Genomic DNA, 23,087 nt, shown 5'->3' with positions numbered 1-23,087 from the left:
AGACAATCTCAGAACCTTTCCCTTCCCTAACTAAGCTGTTAATGTAAACAGAAAACATGTACATCAGTATTAATTAAATGTTAAACATACAGGGGTAAAAAGGAAGTTAATGTAACTCATTATTTATGTTTGGTAGATTTGTATTGTCCTTCATTATTCAGTAAATCTCATTCATAATTGGAATCATATATTCCTAATGACCAAAATTAGAAATTCCAAATGATATTCCTTGCTTTAAACAGAAAAACAACACAATACTTTAGAACAATTACTAATGGCCAGTGTCCTTGTAAATGTCAATATTTTAAGAAGTCTAGAAACTAGCTGCATATAGATTACATTTCTCAAAAGTTATGTATTTCTTTTAAAAGCATCTAAAAGGTAAAGAGAGCATAGAGAGGCAGTCTTTTCCATTGTATGGATTCCAATGAACTTTTGAAATAACCTTAAGATCATCAACAAAAGTTCCTATTCTGGAAATATATACTTTACACAATGTCAAACTGAAGCTCATCAATTTTAAGGAGTTCTGATTCAAGATTCTAAAAATCTAAACCTTAGCGTTTTATATATATTTACTTAAATTTTGCTGAATTTCCTTAAGTACGGGGGAAAAAAACAGAGGAAACAAGTTGGCAAGTGCCATCTTGTGGGCTTCCTGGAAACTCTTTTCACTCTATTCAGTACAGTTCCAGAAGCAAATCATTAGAAATGTTCACTATAATAGTCTCAATAATCAAAATGTTACTGAAATTAAGTCAAAAAGTGTCAATATTCTAGGGTCCAAAGAAAACTAAACTTTTGATTAAAATTATAGTAACATATCAATGACTGTAATGAACTATATTTGTGGATTTGAGTAAGATCCTTTTAACTTGAAATATTTATAGTCAAACCAACACATTTGATCTGTACATTATCCTCAGGGGTTAGGGTAGAGGAGGAGATTATGCAATGAAGCTTGAGACTCTGATAGCCAAAGGAATTTTTAAAAGTATCTAATTAGTAAAGAAGTTAGAATAATTCTAATTTTAGAGTATAGCAACAAAGCTATAGAACAACATGCCATGCAAAAAAAAAAAATGGACATTTTGTTTTCCATGAAAACCAAACCAAAAAAGTTCAAGAATTATAAGATACAATGGAATTAATGAATAGATACCAGAGATTCCCTGGGTGTGCCTATCTACTAAGCAAAAGTTTACAGAGTTAAAAGTTAAGGTATATAGTACATCAAGACAGAAAAACAAAAGAACACAAAGTATCCTGAGAGTCACAAGGTACATATGATTCTCCTTGGACTTTATAAATGATATGGTTTTATTATTTCATATAATACTAAAAAGGGAAGATTAACATTCAAAATTTACACAGCATTGCCATTTACTTAGAAACTCAAATTATATTTATTGCCCCTACTTTATAACACTGTTTTGTAGAGGTAAGGAGAACTGCTTTTATCCTATTTTATAGGCTGCAGAATCAGAAAATTGTTGATGGTTTTATAAAGACTAAATATTTAGACGGTAGCAGTCTCATATTGATGTTCTGTCTTCCTAGACCTGGTTACTGATAAATTTATTTTATCCAGAATGAGAGAAAGGGAGAGGTGACTGTTAATTACCATGATGATAGTCTAAACTGAGCAGGAACAAAAAAAAAAACTCTCCAAAATTTTCACAGGCTAGGGTAATAATGTGCCAGGAATAATGAGAGTTTACCAGGGTGAGTAAAACTGGATCATAAAAAGTGGTACCAAATGAGTAGGTGAAAAATACAGTATCTCTTTGAATAATGGGAATGTTTCCCTACACAAAAGGTACAACTGGGCATAGGGAAAAGGGCAAGAATATCATGGATTGTCAGCTATCTTCTCCAGACCCTCACTGTATCCCAATTATAGAATCTACAACTCACTGGCTTCCCCACCTTTCTCCTATTCTGTTCAACTCATGCTTAATCTTTTTTTTTTTAATTGGTTGTTCAAAACATTACAAAGCTCATGACATATCATCTTTTATACATTTGACTCAAGTGGGTTATGAACTCTGTCCTCCCTGACCAAAGATGAATAACAGATCAGTTGAGTACACAATAGGAGAGTTACCAACTAGGTTCCTGTAGTTGCCTCACTGCCAGCCCAAAGATATGTTTTCTTTGGCCCACCCAGTGCTTTTCTAGGTCCAAATTACCAACATTTAACTTCAGGAAATTCCTGAACATTCCCTATTGTCTATGTTACCTATCTGCCCACTGTAAACATCTGACTTGTGGCCCCGACTTATGTTTTTCTAACTCCACTAATTTGTTCTTCAGGGCTCTTTTCCCAGAGACTCTTCTTTTGGGGGTGAAAAGGGAATCCACACAATAGCATCCAAGATTATATCATAAGACATTATAAGTGCTTGGGGGTCCCTTCCTTCCTTCCTTCCCTCCCTCCCTCCCTTCCTTCCTTCCTTGAGTGTTACTAGGGATAGACTCCACAGGGGCTATACCACTGAGTCACATTCCAGTCTTTTTATTTTGAGACGGGGTCTCACTAACTTGCTTAGGGGCATGCTAAACTGCTGAAGCTGGCCTCAAACTTGCAATCCTCCTGCCATAATCACTGGGATTATAGGCAGGCATCATTACACCTGGCTTCCCCAGTTTTCTCTTTAAATAGTGCTTAATCCCAATTCCACTATTGACTGATGATGCAGCAATGGCAGGAGGTTTATAAAGTATTCACTTTTTTTCAAATTTGTGTTTTGAAATGAAAAACTTTGAGAGAGTTTTCTTGCTTTTCCTGCCTCAGACTGGAAGAACTGAGATCTGTGTAATTGTTTGAAATTTTTTTTATGGGAGGAAAGAGGGGAAAAAAGACTAAATACTTGGGAAGAAATGGGGGGAGAACAATATTTTGACTAAGTTTAAGTTGGTCTAAGATATGATAGCACTTTTAATTGTCCACAAGCTGCCACATTTTAATAAAATCAGCATATAGCATACCATTTTGCAAGTGTCATTAATGATTTTTTTCTTAGTGCTTTTTAATTGATTATTTGTGATATAGTAACAAATATATTTAATTGCCTTGCAACAATATGCTAGATTATCCTGTAGCAGCCTTTTCAGGAACTGTGAATTATATGGGAAGCCTATTAAAAGTCATCATTGATTCGAGCTTTTTAGAAAAGAAATAGTATGAAAGTGATATAATATAAATATGCCAGTTCATCCAAGTTTACAACGTTAAAAAGGCATAATTTTTTAATTAGGAAAAAATTCCAGACTACCAAAAATTAGAGACATAGATTTGAAATGCAGAATGAGAGGGTTTAAAATAGACATCATTCATTTCAGTTTACATTGTTATTTCTAAGTCTGCCTTAAAATCCTAAGTTTGAAAAATACTGCTTAATAGTAATTATTAAAAACTGCTGTAATTTTTCAATAACAGTAGATGAAATTCACCTACTATAAAGTCTTGTTCCCTCAATCTAGGAATCATTTGTTAAATACAATTTAATAACACTGAAAGCCTAAATTTTAAAAGATGTCAATTTGGAGGACAGGGGTTGGAATACTGGGGATTGAATGTGGGGCACTTTATCAGTAAGTTACATCACCAGCCCTCTTTATTTTTTATTTTGAGACAAGGTCTTGCTGAATTTCCAAGACTGGCCTCAAACTTGCAATCCTTCTGCCTCAGAAAGATGAATGCCAATTTTTAAAACTTGTACCTTGCCACCTAATTATGGCAACTGGCACAGCTGCTATACATAGCAAACAACCTAATAAAATTTCACATTTATTTCAAATGTATCCTTACTTATGAGAAAACTACCTTGGGACAGATCTTTTTAAAATTATCTAATATTAATAAACTTAACATACATCAATTTTCCTTCTTCCCCTGATAATGGAAAACAGCTCATTACAAGATCAGAAAATGTTGGACATTTTCTTTTGAGGTCCTTATCAACTTTTAATTAGTTAAAATTTTTTTAAATAGTTGTAAATTTTTCAAATGCTTCTGTTCTCCCTAAGGTCAATTATTATACTTAAAGAAAAATAGATAAAAGGAGAAAAGACTTGATTAAAAGAGAGAAGTCAAAAGGCATCTGAGATGAATGAGGTCTCACCAGACAGGAATAAGTCCTGGGAAATCAACATACCATCAGTGCTCCCTTCCGCAACCTGACTGAAGCTGGAACACTGGGCCCGCACATGGGGACTAGAGAAGGTGAGGGGGAGTTAAAGAGATTGGTTGAGAAAAACTATAAAAAAAGAGAGCAAAACTATAAAAAAAGAGAGCAAGAGCTCCTCTGTCTGGACAGACCCAAGAACAGCAGATGGGGAGGGGGTGGAAAAATAAAGTCTTGTGGCTCACCAGGGAATTCTTCCACCTGTCTAGAAAATTCAAGATGACAGGCCCCAAAGTGCTCTGCCAGTCTTCCTACTGTACAGCAATGTCTGTTTCCTCCTTTTCTGATTTCTTAATTGCTATACAATTAATCTATCTTGTTCCCTTTTGTTGTACTTTTGAAATAATTTATCCTTTTAACCTCAACTAAAAGAATGAACTAACAAGTTCAGATCATTTCTCATTCAAGAAATATAACTTTAAAGTTATATAAACATTATGATTAAGAAAAAATCACATGAATTATATTTTAATGGCTCTCATCTTTAACTACATATTCTGTACACATATATAATGAACATCTTTATAACACCCTAATCTGAGAAAACTAAAAAATGTCATCCTAAGATTAAAAAGGCAATTATCACCAAAAACAACTTATAGAAGTAGCAAAGTGAATTCATCAAAATTTTTTCACAATTCAATGAAATATTATAAGAAATATGTGAAATGTCCTATAAACCATTGAGTTTACATTCTTCAGAGGTCATAGTTTAACATATTCCAGCACATCCTGAAAAAAAAAAAAAGTCAGTGTGAGCTCTTTGGTCCCTTGCTTAGTAACTTTTATTCAGCAAAATTAAGAACACTTTTTAAAAATCAACTCAAAACGGATCAAAAACCTAAGAATTAGACCAGAAACTATACAACTCCTAGAAGAAAACATAGTATCAACTACTAGCATATAGGCACAGGCAATGACTTTCTCAAATAGGACCCCTAAATCTCAGGAAATAATGCCCAGAGTTAATAAATGAAATGACATCAAGTTAAAAAGCTTCTGCACAGCAAATGAAACAATTAAGAATGTGAACAGAGAACCTACAGAATGGGAGAAAATCTTTGCTAGCTGCTCTCCTGACAGAGAATATCTAGAATATATAAAGAACGCAATATTCTCAACACCAAAAATAAAATTTAAAAAAACAGATTAACAAATGGGCAGATGAATTAAACAGATACTTCTCACGGGGTACAGGGGCACACACCTGTAATATCAGAGGCTCGGGAGGCTGAGGCAGGAGGACTGGAGATCAAAGGCAGCCTCAGTAATTTAGAGGCCCTAAAGCAACTCAGTGAGACCCTGTCTCTAAATAAAATATAAAAAAGGATTGAGGATATAGCTCACCAGTCAAAGCACCACAGGGTTCAATCTCTGGTAACAAACAAACAAACAAAAAAGAAAAAAAGACACTTCTCAAAAGAAATAAAAATGGCCAAGAAGGGCTGTGTTTGCAGCTCAGTGCCTAGAATGTGTGAGGCACTGAGTTCGATCCTCAGCACCACATAAAAAAAGGTATTGTGTCCATCTACAACTAAAATTTTTTTTAAGTGTCCAACAAATAAATGAAAAAATGTTCAAAATAACTAGCAATTAGGGAAATGCAAAACAAAAATCACACTGACATTGCATCTCATATCAGCTGAAATGGCAGTCATCGAGAATACAAGTAATAACAAATGCTGGGAAAGATGTGGAGAAAAAGGAACACTTTTACACTGTTTGTGGGATTGCAAATAAGTACAACCACTATGGAAATCAGTATGCAGTTTCCTCAAAAGAACGAAACCACCATATGACCCTGCTATACCAATTAAAGTCAGCATACTAGAGCAATACATGCATAACCATGTTTATAGCAGCACAATTCACAATAGCCAAACTGTGGAACCAGCCTAGGTGTCCACCAATGGATGAATGGATAAAGAAAATGAAGTTTCATTCAACCACAAAGAAGAATGAAATTATATCATTTGCAGGAAAATGAATGGAACTTTAGAACATGAAGTTAAGTTAAATAAGCCAAATTCAGAAAGTCAAAGATCATGTTTTCTCTTATATATGGAAGCTGGAGAGAAAAAAGGGAAAGAAAGGTGAAGGGGGTCAACCTCATGAAAATCTAAGGGAAATCAGTAGAATAGAGGAAAGGAACCAGGGGTAGAAGAGGAGGGAGGGAGAAAGTGCTAGGGAGTGATACTGGCCAAATTATATTGTTACATTATGTGTGTATATGAATATGTAACAACAAATTCCACCATTATGTATAATGCACCAATAGAAAATGTGGAGATAAAAACAAAAACAACAACAAAAAACAATTTTTAAGCACAGGACTAATCTGCAAATATCCTATGAACTTAGCTAACCTACTGATGTCTGAAAGGAAGACTGTGGAAAAACCAGTGGGTGGTACATAGGAATCATTCCAGTTATTTAAGAGGCTGAGGCAATAGGATCACAAGTTGGAAGTCAGCCTGAGCAACCTGGTGAGATCCTATCTCAAAATAAAATAAAAAGACTGGAGATACAGCTCAGGGGCAGAGTGCCTGCCTACTATGTGCAAGGCCCTAGATTTAAGCCCCAGTATTACAAAAAAAATGAACAAACAAAAACACAGGAGAGACTTGAACAGAAAGTGTTTCCCTTCACCATCTTCCTGTTAATGACCTAAAAATTCTAAAAGAACAGAGAACAGTTATCAAACCAGAAGCTTTCATCATTCTTACCTTCAGCAAAGTCTCTCCAGAAGGAGGTTTATAGCCAGTTGAATACCAGACACTTGGGAACATTAAAGGAACAAGCCCGTCAACCTGGATTAATAAACCCTGTGTATACAGATACTGTTCATTGTCCCTTCTCTGCTTTGAAAGTCTAAAGAAGTTTTTGTAAGACATAAAACAGTATAAAGCTACCATAATTTCACCACAAACTTTTGGGGAAAAAAAAAAATATGCTGACAAGAGCAACAAAGCCCACAGTAATAGAATATATGTACTTCTCTTAAGGACTGAAAATAAGATAACTGGGCAACAAAAACAATGTATGAGACATTTTAAGATATAAACTATTGCTAACTCAGTTAAAGCATTACAAAGGAATAATAATAAAAAAAAATCTAATGAATGGTTAACATTTTTACTCTGGATACAAACTACGGAACTACCATAGTTTAAGAGTTATTTTATTCACTTAACAAATATTTTTTGAGCATTACTGTGTGTGAATCACTGTGCCAAGTTCAAGCATTAAATGGGCTACAGAAATGTGAAAGGCATAGACCTTACCTTAGAGAAGCCATCAGCCCAGAAAAGATATAACTACTATGAATAGAATGCATTACAAATAAAATGCATTACAAATATAAATGATTACTCAGAAGATGAAGGGATTCTTTCTGATAAGTGGCAGGGGGTGGAGAAAGGCATGAGGATACAGAAAGGAAGGGCAGGGCCATAAAGTTGAAAATAGAGAAAGAAATAGGTGTGAAAGTCTTGAAGTCCTCCAAGAGTTAGCAGCTGATCAGTTATCAGAGGCAAGCAAAAGACAGAAGAATGAACAGTAAGGCTTTAGTGCAAAAGTGCCCACAGGCAATCCAGATACAGACTCGGAGCCTATGAAGAACCGGGGCTGGAGATGGAGGTGAGAACATTCACACTGGGCTCACTGTTGAAGCTTATGTACTTGCAAAAGAGAAGCCATTCAGGGCAACAGAGGAAACTAAGAAATGATGAAAGGGAAGAAAAGGGGTGGCAGCAGAACACAACAACTTGAAAAAAGAGGAAAACAAAAAAATTTCAAGATAAAAGAGACTATCAAAAATAACAAAGAGTGCAGAAAGATTAAATATGAGAACTAAGAAAGCACCACTGGATGTTGGCTATTAATTGACAAAGCACTTCCAGTTGAACAGAAGCAAAATATAAGGTGACAGTTATGACAAGATACTCTTCTGACCAAACTTTAGTTAGGTTCCTCTGGGTCCTCTTCTCAAACAGGCCTCAACCTTGACCCTGGTCCTTGCAGGCCTGCATAGCTTAGTTTTTACAAGAAGGTTGCTACACACCTACTAAATCCCCCCACCTCTGATAGCTGATCACTCTTGATGTCTAATCTTCCTCCCTCTAATCTCCTGCAGCAGTACTGGGATGGAACCCAGGATGCTCTAACACTCAGTGACACCCAGCCCTTTTTATTTTCTACTTTGAGACAGGGTCTCACTAAGTTGCTGAGGCTAGCCTCCAGCTTCAGTTTCTTGAGTAGCTGGGATTACAGGTGTGAGTTGCTGTGCAGGGCTTGATATCTAATGTAATTCCTCCTACCCCACCACTGATATTTGATCACCCTGGCCTGTTGTCAACAAGAATACTGTTAGGTGAGGTTAGCAAGAATTCCCCCAGCCTTTGATGTCTCCTCTTAACTCCATCCACTACCCCCTCAAATTGCTTTGTTACTGTATGTTGTAGTCAATCTCAATCTATCTCTCTCTCTTTCCCCTCTTTTTACAACAGCATTAACACTTATCATGATCATCTTCAATAAAATCTTCCTTGCTATTTTAACAAATAACAAGATTTTCTCTTTAACAGTTGTCAACTTATCTTGTCACTAGGGATGAATGACATTCACAAAACACCCATAAGTAATTATGATAAAACAATTTTATGTGTCTGTGGCACTGTGGTTGGAAAGAGACAGAAGACAAGGGTTAAAGAATAAACAAACATGTAGAAAATGGTGGTGGGACATACAGACTGGTCTTTCAATGGGAAAGACATGAATAATTCATGATGGTGCTTATGGTGATACCAAAAAGTTGAGGAAAGGGTTTATCACATGGAATAGCAAGGCATAGTTGTAATTAGAGAGAAATGATCCAGGGGAGAAGACAAAACTATCAAGACCGAGAAAAACAAATTCTCACATTAATTATTTTCCATCTTTTTACACTGTATCCTACAAGAATAACAAGAGGCATAACTCTTCTTGAACCCACTTATAAATATCAATGTTTAAACAGTTGTTTATATATGTTCTTCTGGCAAACAAAATGAAAATTAGTGGGAATGTCCATGAAGCACACAAATTTATTATCATTAAAGATTATCCTGTTTTTAATTTTCAGACCTCTAAAAGGTTAAGTTAGTCATTTTCATACCAAATTCCTACTCAATCTGATTACATTCCCTAATGTGAGGGTAAAACATGAACCAACCAACCTAATTTATGTGTAATTTCTTTACTAAAATGAAAATGAACAATAGTTTAATGAAGTGAAATTTGTTATATAATTATGACAAATAATTTAGAAACATCTGCAGGTTGTTAGGAATACTATATTTAGACCTCAAAGAATATGATCCCAGAGAGATTTCTATTCTATTCAAGGCATTAAACTTGCAGTTGAGGAATACACAGTGGAGTATGGAACCACAGGATGACAGAATAGCACATTATTGAATCAAATAACAAAATGAAAAAAAAAAAAGATGAAAAGAAAATACAGGGTGTATATCATAGGATTTGGGCTTGATAATTAACTCCCAAATATAAGAGCTACAGTAGACTACATAATTTCCACCATTCACTCAAATATTTATTGAGTAACTGGTATCATCAGACATTGGTGGTAAGGATAAAGAAGAAATGCATCGTTTCTCACAAGAAAACTTTATCTAATTCAGGAAACAGAAAATGTTAAACTATCCATTATGTCTCCACTTGACAGAAGCTAGGGCAGAGGTGTATATAGGGCACTATGGACGGAGAAAAGGGGTAACTCACAAAGGAAGGCTACTCGGAAGAGATGACTATCCATGCCTAGTGTTGGAAGATGTGTAGAAACAAAGGAGGGCAAAGAAGAGCTAGGGAAATGATGCTACCCAAGGCACACTGAGCAAACTGTTTCTGGAAACTTCAAGTAATTCAGAATGGCTAATAAACAGCCTTCAAGGAGGAGATGGAGAGAGTTAAAGCCAGATAGGTGATAAGAAGGGAGCGTACCTTGACAACTTACAGGCAAACTAGGGAATATGGACTTAACGGAATGGAATGGGACCACTAGTGGATTTTAAGTAGGGAAGTTAATTGTTAAATTAACCATTTCTAAGAGTTAGGTTTATTTGTTTGTTTCTTTGTTTCTTTGTGGCATTTTTTTTGTTTTTTTTGTTTTTTGTTTTTTGTTTTTTTGGTACTGGGGATTGAACGCAGGGGGTGCCCTTTTTTTCTTTTTAGAGACAGGTCTCACTGAGTTAGTTACTTAGGGCCTCACTAAATTGCTGAGACTGGCTTTGAACTTGTGATCCTTCTGCCTCAACTTCTCAACCACTGGGATTACAGGTGTGCACCACGACGCCTGGCAAGAGGTAGGTTTAAGTGCCTGTTTTAGTCAGTTTTTTTTCTGCCATGACCACAAGAGCTGACAAGAACAATTTTAGAGATGGAAAAGTTTATTTGGCACTCACAGTTTCAGAGGTCTCAGTCCACAGACAGCCAGCCAGCTCCATTGCTCTGGGCACAAGGTGGTATAAAACACCATGGCATAGGGGCGTGGCAGAGGAGAGCAGCTCAGGACTTGAGAATCAGGAAGCAGAGAGAGCTCCACAACACAAGGACAAAATATAAGCCCCAAAGGCACACCCCCAGTGACTCACCTCCTCAGTCACACCCCACCTGCCTACAGTTACCATACAGTTAATCCATTCAAGTGGAGTAATTCACTAATTAGGTTAAGGCTGTAACCCAATCATTTCATCTCTGAATGCTATTGTATTCTCACACAGAAGCTTTTGTGGGGGCACCTCATACCTAAACCATAATAGGGTTCAACTGAGGACTCTAATCAAGAAAAACATAAAATAATAAAGAATAAGGAAAATAAAGGAATAAAGGAAAAAAATAAGTGAAAGCAAATATTTTAATTTATTTAAGGTCGTTCACAGATTATAAGTAGAGAATGATACACCACTGTTATGTCTTTATTCTTTGTTCATCCATTTATTCACTCAATAAACACCTATTATGTGTCAGATATTGAGCTTAAGTTATTTGTATATTTAAGCGCCAAGAAGGAAAGTCATGCATCTGGTCTGGATTACCTCCCAAAGAAGAAGTAAGCATTGCCTGCTGGTTGGTATTTTTTTTTTTACATTTTTAGAGGACAACAAAAGCATCAGAGTGGCTAGCCACTATCATAGAAGTCTGATCTTTGCTGTGAGCAGCCTGAACCTTGTCTCCACCAGAGCATTCTCAGAAAATATTGCAATAACACATGGCAGATCTTTAGTCGCGCACCTACCCAGAAATATTGCAGAACCACTTTTTCAAGATGATCAACAGACTTATTAAAAACAAATGGAGAGGGACTGGGAATGTGGCTCAGTAGTAGAGCCTTGCCCAGCATGCTCAGGGCCCAAGGTTCCATCCCCAGCACTGCAAAAGGCAACAAACAAACAAATGAAGTATCTTGGAGCTTCATTTATATTTATAGTAACAATAATATTGGTGACAAAATTAGCTATGTGTTTTCAACCACTGTGCTAAGAACCTTAAATACACAATCTCATTTACTTCTACACAAACAGAAGGGAATTAATAGCCCTGTTTACACATAAAAAACTGATGAGAACATATATATAGTTGACACTCAGCAGAGAAAGGATTAAGTGTAGCTTACTCCAAAATCCAAGCTCTTTCCACTATATTGTCATCTATAGAAGGATCATCCTGCATAAGTTTTCCATCTTAGAGCAAAATCTAAAGAACTTAACCATGATTCATAGAGTCCTAGAGAACCTCTGAGGTTCTCCCCCATTTGCCTCTTTGTCCTCGTCTGTTGCTTCTGCTTTCCCTGACCACTATGAGACACAGGAACCCCATAACTCTCACTCTGCTTTATTTTTCTTCACAGCACTTGCTACCTGTCACATTATATTAATTTTTAAATCTCTATCTCCCCTCTACTGGAAATATAACTCCCTTGAAGGCAGGAACTAATACATACATGGCACATATTAGGCACTTAATAAATATCCATCAAATGGATGAGTGAACAAATCACAAAACAGGAAAGCATATCCCATGCTTCAGAGTTACTCCTTAGCAAAAATATTAAACAGCACTACGCATGGGTCCCTTTCTCTCACTTACTAGAATCGTCCATTTCCTCCCCAACCCAGAATGTCCTGTGCTTTTTCATACTGTTTTGCTTTTTATACCACCTCCTTCCTATAAGCCATTCTTAGTAATGCCCCACCTCTAAACAAAAATTCGACTTTCTTTTTGTTTACAGCATAACTCCCTCAATCAAAATGCTCGCCCTATGTCTTACCTCTTTCAGATCTTCAGTAGAGAAATTGTTTCATGTTGTATGAAGATTTCTATCTATATTTAGCATGGCATTCCTCATGGGTACATGCCAAAAATCAGGCTTTAACTTTAATGTTGTAAGACTCATTAACCATGGAAGTTTTGCAGGGGAAACTATTTCAGTCAAGCATTCCTCAAATGGACATCTACAGCACTCATCTGCTGTCTGTCCTGAAAGCTACTCAAATCTTAAAGTCATCATTACCAAAGTAATTTCCCAGCCTTTAAGGAGCTAGGAAACAGTGACAAAGTTCTACATTAAAAAAAAAAAAAAAAAGAACATACAGTATGAACTGAAGATATGTGCTAATGGAGGACATGAGAAAATTAGGAAGGATTAGCCATTTAAAGAGCCTAGAAGACGATGCAGCTTGATGAAATGTCAAATTTGTGGTCATGAAAGAGATGAGTAGAGAAGTAGAGATGTTTCTTGGACTGTATCCTTTTTCAGCTCGCCTTACACCATAAAATGCATGCAGCCCAGTGAAACTGAAAGGTAAAATGTGGAAAAAGAAAGGAACAACTTTCAGTGGAGCTGAATTTTAAAACAATGAGGTGGCTTAAAGCCACGGCCACTAAGCAGCTGGCAACAGGCCTGGCCTGACTCATCTTCCCTTCTCCCACAAATTACTCAATTGCCAGCATCAACTCTTCCCAAGAAGTACTTACTTTTCTCAATTGAAAACACCCTGAAAACAGGTAGGAATATTTTTAACTATTGGTTTTTAATTATGTTTTTTGCTCTTTAATGAAGAAAAGAGGGGGAAAAAAAAACTTTCTTAAAACCCAAAATGCTCTAAACGGTTCTTGGATATAAAGCTATTCTTTTAAAACTAGAATTATTTTCTTTCTTTCTTTCTCTCTTTTTTCTTAAAATATGTTCCTTTAAACTGTTTCTTTTTTAAAGCTCAGATGGGTTTTCTGCTAATTATAGCTTAATTGAGACATGATTCACATACTACAAAATTCACCCTTTTAAAGTGTAAAATGCAGTGGTTTTCGATATATTCACAAAAGCATTCACTTTTATAAAAATAAGGTTCCAAACTAGCAACATAAATTTATAACTTCGTCAGAACTGATTTTTTTATTCAGCGTGACTAAATGTAAAACATGGTCACACTCTCCTGTCTTCTAAGTTTCTTTCTATCTTGTTTTGAAGCTTATGAAAATCATATTCTATGTAAGAATGACTTATGGCTGATAAATCAATTAGGCCAGGCTTAAGGACTTGAGTTAAATTTGCACAAAATGTTCAGTGAGTTCATTCAGCTTACATATTGCAGTTTATTGAAAAAATAACTACACCTCTGTCCTCTTTACAAATGGCTGCTCTCCTGATAATAGCAAACTATTGATTCATAAGTTGAACTGATCTGATAAGAAAAAAAGTATAACATTTTACTAATGTCATTCCTTTAGAACTGTTATTATGATGTATAAAGCATGACCAAACAGTAATTTTCTGCCCAATATTATTATGATTGTTTTAAATTAGTGTAAAACGATGGAGTCAAAAACCTGGAAGTCAAAAACCTTACTCCTTTTATGCATACAGCAGATATACATACAGTCTATATGCAGATATACAGTATAATTATCTCTGGTATTAAATTTTCATGGGGAGAACAACCCTAAAAGGCTGGGAGTGATTTTTTTTTTTTTTAAGAAAGACACATAAAACTAATCTAAAAGAAAATTAAAACTCTTTAAAAATATCTAATTTTTATAATTATGCATATCCCTATCTTCTCTCTGCAAATATTAGGCTACTTACACTATGGTAATCTGCAGAGACAGAAATGACTCAAAAAACTTCATCACCAATATTCCTTATCACATCATCACTCTTCCATGGTACCAGATCTCCACACATTAAAAGAAATTAAAGCTGACATATTAAGTTTTTGACTATACTGGTAAAAGAAGAAATGCAGACCAGTATTCAATTAAGGATAGCGGGGGGTTTTTTTTGTTTTTTTGTTTTGTTTTGTTTTGTTTTGTTTTTTTCTTTTCTTTTGTACTGAGGACTAAACCTAGGGGTGCTTTATCACTGAGATGAATCCCCAGACCTTTTGATTTTTTAATTAATCAATTTATTTATTTACTGGTACTAAAGATTGAATCCAGGGGCACTTTACCACTGAGCTACATACCCAAACCTTTTTAATTTTTTTTTTTTTTTTTTTTTTGAGACAGGGTCTGGATAAATTGCTGAGGTTGGTCTGGATCAGCCTCCCAAGTAGCTGAGATTATAGGTGTGCACCTGCAGGACGGTGATTTTGATGACAGCTGAAAAGACAGAACATTCAGAGAAAGGCAGATGGGCTCTCACCACTGGGCCACCTTCTCATATTCTTTGGACTAAAAAATAAAAATGTCAACAGAGAGTAGTCAAGTGGGAATTTCCTTTAATATTAGCTTTTGGTCAAATAAATCAAACTGAAAATGTTCAGCTGACTTGTCTCTTTGAAAATAAATTTTAATTTCGGTACAGTTATATGGGAAATCAGAAAATTACCTAACTCTCGCAGAAAATGTGCCACTGCCATCTAATTGCTACAAAGGATCTTTATAAAGGACATCTACAGGTGTTGTGCCAGGGTAGTGATAAATGCTAAATAAAGATAATGAAAAGGCTTTTATGGCAGAGGGTCTGAGAAAAGATAGGAAAATATTTTAAAAAATCATAAATATTAGAATTGAACCAAAATAGTAATGATGGTGACTAAATAGTAATAAGAAGGGAAGTAGCAGGGGTAGGGTGTGCAATGCCAGAACTAACTCTACTCAGAGAAGAGTGTTATTCAAGGTTCAGTTAGCCTGGAGATCTTACTCAGTTCCCAATCTCATCAGTTGGTCAGGGCTATAAACCACAGCTTCATGACAGAAATTCTCGCCAAGGGATGACTGGAAAAATGCTTATTCACCCAACTCTGCCAGCTAAGGTTCTATTGGTACGGCCATTCAGGACATCTGTCAGGTACATCAGCTAAAAAAATCTAAATTAGACAATCACAGACTTTTCAATCATCCCAGTAATTACTTGGGATCAGGTACTTCCCTGCTCCCTACTTGGGAAGTTTCAACAAAGCCCACATGGAGTTAGGGAGTTAGCACCACCAACTGTATGGAATCAGATACTGAATTAGGTGCATCTGCTATAGTTCTGGGAAAAACTATGGAGTACCATCACTATTTAGCATTAGACAAGGAACATGTCTCCTGGAAACAGAAGTTTGTTGATTAAAAAAAGCAAAATGAGTAAGTGAAGTCTGAACTACATTTGGAAATGTTTTGAAATACAGTGATTTAAAAATTATATCAAAAATGATACTCAGAGATAAGTTCATATGATTTTTTTTTAAACAAAAGGATTCATTCTTTAAGAGAGAGAGAGAATTTTAATATTTATTCTTTAGTATTTGGCGGACACAACATCTTTGTTTGTATGTGGTGCTGAGGATCGAACCCGGGCCGCACGCATGCCAGGCGAGCGCGCTACCGCTTGAGCCACATCCCCAGCCCAGATAAGTTCATTTGAAAGGTGAACAAAAATGGTTTCAAATCTTTGAACTTTCAAAGATGCACATTTTCAATACCCAAATAAGACTATAAAATCATGAAAGACTCAAGACTGGTTCTCCCATTAAAGAATAAAACATAATTTGCACTAAAAAATATTATGTTGGGCTAGGGCTGTGCCTCAGTGGTAGCACACTTGCCTAGCATGTGAGAAGCACTGGATTCAATTCTCAGCACCACATACAAATAAGTAAAATAAAGGTCCATTGACAACCAAAAAAAAAAAAAAAAAAATGTTTAAGTAGTGTGTTAAACAATAAAGATAGTGAGATAGTAAGATAGTAATAGTGAGGCTGACAAATGGTCTAAACTCTTCAACTTAACAAATCTTTGAGGTTTTGTACTTATCAAGTAAAAACAATTGAATGTATATGAATTAGGAAATTTTAGAGGCTCTCACTTTTTAAAACAAAGTTAACTTTCACTAACTTCCTACAAGAGACCATTCCTTACACTGATAAAAAGGCTAAATGGAAATGTCAAACACAAAGCAGGGAACTAGACTATAGTCTATTGTTGCCCTGTGCTACTTAATAGAACCAAGATATGCAAGATAACCTGGCAGGGAGCCATAGGTGGAAACTGTTGAGCTGTGACTTCATGGCTGACAGATCACATCCATCTAGCTTCTTGTCACCATCTCACAGAACTTTTATCATCTCACTGCTCCTCTACACTGGTGATTAAAAGTACATATAAAGGTCCAGTGCCCCTCCCCCCCAATACAAAATAATTATAAAGGGATATGAAGTGCTTCTGACTTAAGACCAACTGGTTAAAAGGTAGTAAAACCTAAAATCAAATCCATTTCTTCTCACCCTTGTGTATTTCTCTTCACATACACACAAAAACCCCCAAAATAACAACATTGAGTTGGGCAAGTTAAATCAAATCCTCTAATATTTGTCTTTAATTCAATGATTCTCAAATGTGAGGATACATAAGAGAAACAAAATGCCCTTCCTTGGGTCTTTGGGCAAAGGAATTTAAGTTTTTAATAACAGACATCCAGATGAATGATGAGTGATCTACAACTGCACTTAAAAACAGCTGTGGCTCTTACAGCTTCTGTTCACAAGTGTACTGTGCTTCATAACAGACATGTTCTCATTGTAACGAAGTAAATTTTGTAAATGAAATCCTATTTTCCATAAGAGGACGTTAGAATTTTTAAGATGGTTTATTCATTTAGAAGGGTGGGAGCAGGTTCTTATACTTTCTTCAAGAGGTCAAATTCCATGTGCTTTCTTTCCTCATCTCCACCTGGGCAAAAGCTTGAAATTTTCTTTTAAAAGAGCATTATCTTCCCCAATTCATCTGTTTCATTCATCAGGGATGTCAGCATTCTAAATGTGCTTGACTTGTAAACCTTACTTTTGAAAACAAAGCTTGACAATACAGAATCTCTCTTCAGGAAGAAAAATTAATTAGAAATAGTTTCAAAGCAAAATCCACTGGAAATCTCACTCTACAACAGTTGTTAGCTACAACAGCTCCTCGTAAATAAAATATCAACTATGAATAAAGCCATCATTTTAACTTTTGTACACAAAAGCCCACAATTAAGGAAATCACTTCTACTAAATAATACAGATTAGATACAAGGTATCAGATAACAACAGTAAGATTTTATTTTTCCGAAGAGAAAATAAAAGTAACTGATACAGGCAGCTTAATTCACTTTGAAGTATTTACATCAAAAAGCATTTAAGGTATGTGACATCTCTAATCTGCCTGGTCAAATGACATAATCAAAACCTAACTAGAAACTTGATACTGTAAATAACTAAGATTTTGTCCTTGTAGCTACCATTGCATATCATTAAGCTTTCCAAAGAAGCAAGGTTTAATACTTTGTCTATAAATTTTCACATACTGAGTTTTCTTGAAGTAAGGTAAGGCAGTCTGTTTTTATAAAGGAAACAATGTATCTTCTTTAGTCCTTCCCAACCTATTGTCACTGCAAATTATGAGGGAAAAAACACCTTGAAGTCTTAGCCACTGAAACAATAGTGTTGCAGTAATTACATCACAAGAATAACATTTCTTTCCTAATGAATACTCAAAAATATTCTCTTGACTACAGTTTATCTACCAGCAACCAACTTTCTTCTGTCTGATCTCATTCGTTAGACCAACCTTCTCCCATTTTAACCAATACTAAATTCACAAATTATTGTTTCCCAATGTAATATACCAATTCCAAAAAAAATCCCCCAACAATCCACCAGGAAGCAACACATGCATTGGGTAATTCTAGGGAGGTTGGGGATGCTCAGACATCTTGTTTATAATAAATAAACTTTCCAGGATCCTTATTTACCGACTTGGGACAGGTAGGTCTGGAAACAACTAGACAACTTCGCTCCCAAGTTGGCATCTTAGTACGGTGCGTTTACAAAATACCCAGGACCTTAGAGCCTCCCAGACCAGAATTGGCCAGAGGAGCACACGCCCATCGGCCCTGCCTGGAGAGGAAACAATGGGAGAGGCGCGAGGGAGCCAGCCCCGCGCTCCGGGAGCCGCAACTCCGCTGCCCCGGCCGGCGCCCGACACTGCGCGCTGCGCCCCTCCCCGGGCGCCGGGCCCCCAGCCGTGGGGCACGGCCCACCTGCGGCGGCGCGAGAAGGTAGAAGACCGCACTTACCAAACAGGGTCAGGGCCATTGTAAGGGCGCTCGCCGCCTGCTCGCCTCAGCCCTCCAGTCCACGCGCTCCTCCCAGGCGGGCCAGAGATCACCGCATCGGCCTGACGCGCTCACACCTCGGAGGGAGCCGGTGGCCGAGGGGCGTGGTAGGAGAATCTGCAGGCCCGGACGCTGGGGGCCGCTGCAAGAAAAAGTTATGCACGCGTTATTGTTGGGCGCACCCGGACGAAAGGAGCCCCGCTAGCCCTTGACGAGCCGGCACTTGTCGCTGCCATCCGACTACTACGCGGGGCGAGCGCGCTGGCGGCGATACCTGCGAGGCGGAGAGGCTGGGCCACGGCGCAATAGCAGGCAAAGAGGCGGCGCCGCAGTGGCGGCGGCGGGGAGCGGAGCAGCCTCGCAGAGCCCCCGGCGGGGCGCGCTCACTCCGCATCCCGCGGCCTCGCAGACGCCATCTTGCGATAGCGTCTCCCACGAGCTCGGCCGCTTCGCCTCCTCCCGCCTGCCCCTCCGGCGGCCGGGCCGAGTGCGTTCCCATGACAACGGGCGCGCGCGGGGCGCGGGGGCGCGCCCTCCTCTCCGGGGTTGGGAGGACCCGCCCGCGCCCCCCTAGAGGCGGCCGCCGGGAGCCGGGGTGGGGCGGGGCGGGGCGGCGTGCGTTTTAGCTGAAATCCCAGGCTTTTTCTTGAATGGGATTTGAGGAGGCGCGGAGAAGAGAAAAGACGAACTGTTACTCGAAAGCAGAAGTCACTGGAGGATGCTTGGTGAAGACCAAGCACCCAGGCAGGGTCGTCTGGGGACCGGGTTCGTTTGAGGATAAGTGTCTTCTGGCGCCCCCAGGGTTAACAGACCTCAAGCTGCAGCCCTGGAGAAGGCAGCCTGGCGTGGACCAAGGCTCTGAACGTTACTTTCCTCCACGTTAGGATTTAGGAACCGCCAGGAGTAGTTGTGATCAGATTGTCATACGTGGGGAAACAGGAGTCGCTTTTAAAGCATCTGGGATTACCTAAAATAATTTAAGAGGCAGATGTTTAAAGCTAATTTTCTTCTTTCTACATTATACCTCTTTGATAATGTCTAAAGAAAAATTAGCATTCCTTACGATTGGCACTCCTCTGCCACAAAAGAGTGTTCCCCTGAGCTTTTGGTATTTATCTGATAATCACTGGCAACAGCTTTTTTTTTTCCTACAATGTTTTCTCGCCTGTCTTTGCCTTAAATAACGAGGAGCCGTATAACGCCTTGAGATTATTAGCCAAAAGATGTCCCTGAAAAGCTCACTTATCATGTTTTCATTTAATGTTTCCATTTAATGTCTTCAAAAAGTCAGTATTTACTTACTATAATTGTTCCCTATTTAAGAAATTCCTTTTTTTTTTTCTTGTTTTTTTTTTCTTAGGGACTTGATACTATTTTGGTATTCAATCGTATAGATTTTCTCTTTGGTTCTTATTTCTAACTACATGCATATTCCCTCTTTCAGTTCCTCGGGTTCCCTAATGTCATTTTCCTCCTTTCTTTCAATTTCACCCAATTCTTTTAAGAATATTATATAAGTATCTTTTAGTTCATGTATCCCGAGAATCAAATCTTTATAAAAATGGTAATCACTACTTCAAATAGAGCCACAGTTAATTCATCATCATTTCACAGCAACCCCAAGCATCTAAAGAAAAAGAAAAGCGGGTTGAAAGGAGGGGCCAAGTCTTTTGTTTCAAGTCAGCTAACTCAAAAAAGAAAGAAAGAAAGAAAGAAAGAAAATTATTAAAATAATTCAGCATAATGGGCAAATGGTTTAAGATACTATATGCTTGAAATTTTCAGTTGTAAATTGACTTTGCTTTAGCCACTGATATAAAAATTAATCTTAATTCCCCAGAATTTTAAGTCTTTAAAGAAAAAGGGACTGGATTTTAAACAGCCTTTTTGCTCATGGAAAATGGCACACAGCTCATAAAGATAAATGGAAACCAAAAAAGGCTTTGTAGGATAGATTTTATAACCATGTAAAGATTGCTGCTGATCTGCTGTGCAACCAGATAAATCAGAAATTAAAGGCTCCATTTGCTGTCTCTACTGGTGGTCTTCAACCTTTTGGGGGACCTAATTTCTCTTTGAGAAATATTATCCCTCTTTCTAGAGGGATAGGAGTTCTTGCACAATTTCAGGTGGATTATTCAGGAGTCCTAGGTTACATTCTCTAGCTATCCTTTGTAATCTCAGAAAGTTTTTGCCTTTTAAAATTTGTTTTTAAAAACTTTCACAGCCAGGAGTGGTGGCGCACACCTGTAATCTCAGTAATGAGGGAAGCTGAGGCAGGAGATCACAAGTTCAAAGCCATCTTCAGCAATTTAGCAAAGCCTTCAATAAATACATAAAAGGGGCTGGGGATGCACCTCAGTGGATAAGCACCCCCCCACCCCCAGTTCAATCCCCATTATCAAACAAACAAAAAACTCTTTCACAATAAACCATGGGATTTTGAACAGGGCAGGACCAAATTCCCTTGATTTACAGATTAAAAAAAAAAAAAAACAAGGGCCCAGTGGTTAAAAGATTTCCCCAAATGTGTGTACCTATTTAGTGGCAGAACTAATAAGAAAATCTTGGGCTTCTCTACCCTCCATCCCCCGACAATTTAAAGCTTGCATGGTTTGAATTTAAAAGGAAAAATCTGTTTAGTATTAGAAGCAGAGTAGCAAGGGGGATATTTTGTCCTCAGCCACTTTACATGTTTGGGTCTTAGAGTTTGGGAAGTTGCATCTTGTCCCAAAGAGATTTTATTTATATACTTTTCAACTCAGAACTATATGTCCAGCCAGGTTGATAAAGGAAAAGTACTTTGTTTCTTTGTTCAGCTCTATTAGAGAGGTGCCAGAGCATCCTAGTTTTGGGTGCTAGAGCTTTTGGGGAGTTCTCTCTGTTCCTTGGGGAATTGTCCTGGGGGTGATGGGGGTAGGGGGAGATTAACCATCCTTTGCTTAGATTTACCCTCTCCATAGTATAGCCAAGCATTGGTTCTAAATGTGGTCAAAGCTGAATCTTTTTTTAATTTTTTTTTTTTTTTTTGTAGTTGTAGATGGACACAATCCCTTTATTTTATTTGTTTATTTTTATGTGGTGCTGAGGACTGAACCCAGTGCCTCACACATGCTAGGCAAGTGCTCTGCCACTGAGGTACAGCCTCAGTCCCCCAAAGCTGAATCTTAGGGATAGACCCAGCTTGGGCTCAAGTGGGGACCCCCACCCTTCCTCTTATCTATAGAAGTACTTGTACTCCCGCATACAAAACACACAACTGTTTTTAGGGTATGATCTGGAACAATATAATGTAAATGTTGCCATGTATCTATTTAGAACCTCTAGCTTTCCACAAGAGGTGCCTTTTGATTGACTTCCAAATAGTTTGATGGTCTAACAAATTGCTTTCGGTCTTGATCAAAGTGGTGTCTTGAAAATAGTATTGGTTTATTATAATAGTTACCACACAGTGAGGATCTGAAGGTGTTTCTTTATTCACTTAGCTGGAAATGAAGCAATACCCTTTCAGCTACAGATTCAATGTGAGGAAGGGCATTAACTACATAGAGGTGATTATTATGGGTGGAGACTTCAGTTGTTTATAAAAAGGGGATTGGCAAAGAATGAATTGACTTTTCAAAACATTTATGTTTTCATTCAAAGATTTAATTCTGTGTATAACAGGAAAGTAATTAGAAGGGCCAGATTTGTTTGCTCTATTACTAACTCATTGTTAGATTTTTAAACAAATAATTTACTGTTTTTGGTTCCCCCTCATTCATAATATAAAAGAACAGGATTAGGTTATCACTTACATCCCTTTTAGGTTTATCTGCCATTCTGCAATATTTTAAAATCTTTAACTGGATTACGGATAAAACAAGACATTTTTATTTGAATCTTCAGTATATTTAGAGTGCTGTTATATCTAAAGTTCATAAATACCCAAGTAATAAAGAAGTCATATTTTATTAATGCATTGATACTGCTGTTTCACCTTCAGTATGTTGTACTAATAATGTTGCATTTATTGTATAGAGAGCAACTGTTTTCAGGTTTAACAGGATTTAAATTAAATGTATGCAGTGAACAGTCCATTTTAAACTAAGACAGTTTCTCATTTTTATTTAAATTTTGTTGACTAAACAGAACTTAGACAATCCATTAAAATTGTTTTTCTACATCTTAAGCTAATGACTTATCACAAGTGTTTTAGATTTTCTTTTTGTTTCTCATTTAGCTTCATTCCCATTGGTAAACATTGATTTGTTCCTCAGTTT

At 37.3% G+C, this 23,087-nt stretch overlaps 1 protein-coding gene across 1 annotated transcript in view; it reads right to left on the bottom strand.

Annotated features, from left to right (window-relative positions):
- Window positions 1–19,167, bottom strand: part of Chn1 (chimerin 1) — a 165,554-nt gene extending 146,387 nt beyond the window's left edge. Inside the window, exons 1-2 of the mRNA XM_076865581.2 lie at window positions 19,100–19,167; window positions 18,787–18,967 (exon numbers count right to left, since the gene is read on the bottom strand). Of these exons, the coding sequence (XP_076721696.1) occupies window positions 18,787–18,805 (19 nt within the window). The 5' untranslated portion in view covers window positions 18,806–18,967; window positions 19,100–19,167. The remainder of the gene's footprint in view (window positions 1–18,786; window positions 18,968–19,099) is intronic.
- Window positions 19,168–23,087: the final 3,920 nt, after the last annotated feature.

Source organism: Callospermophilus lateralis, chromosome 9 (assembly GCF_048772815.1).
Source record: "Callospermophilus lateralis isolate mCalLat2 chromosome 9, mCalLat2.hap1, whole genome shotgun sequence".
Lineage (NCBI taxonomy): Eukaryota > Metazoa > Chordata > Mammalia > Rodentia > Sciuridae > Callospermophilus > Callospermophilus lateralis.
This window is presented reverse-complemented; position numbering and strand designations above follow the sequence as displayed.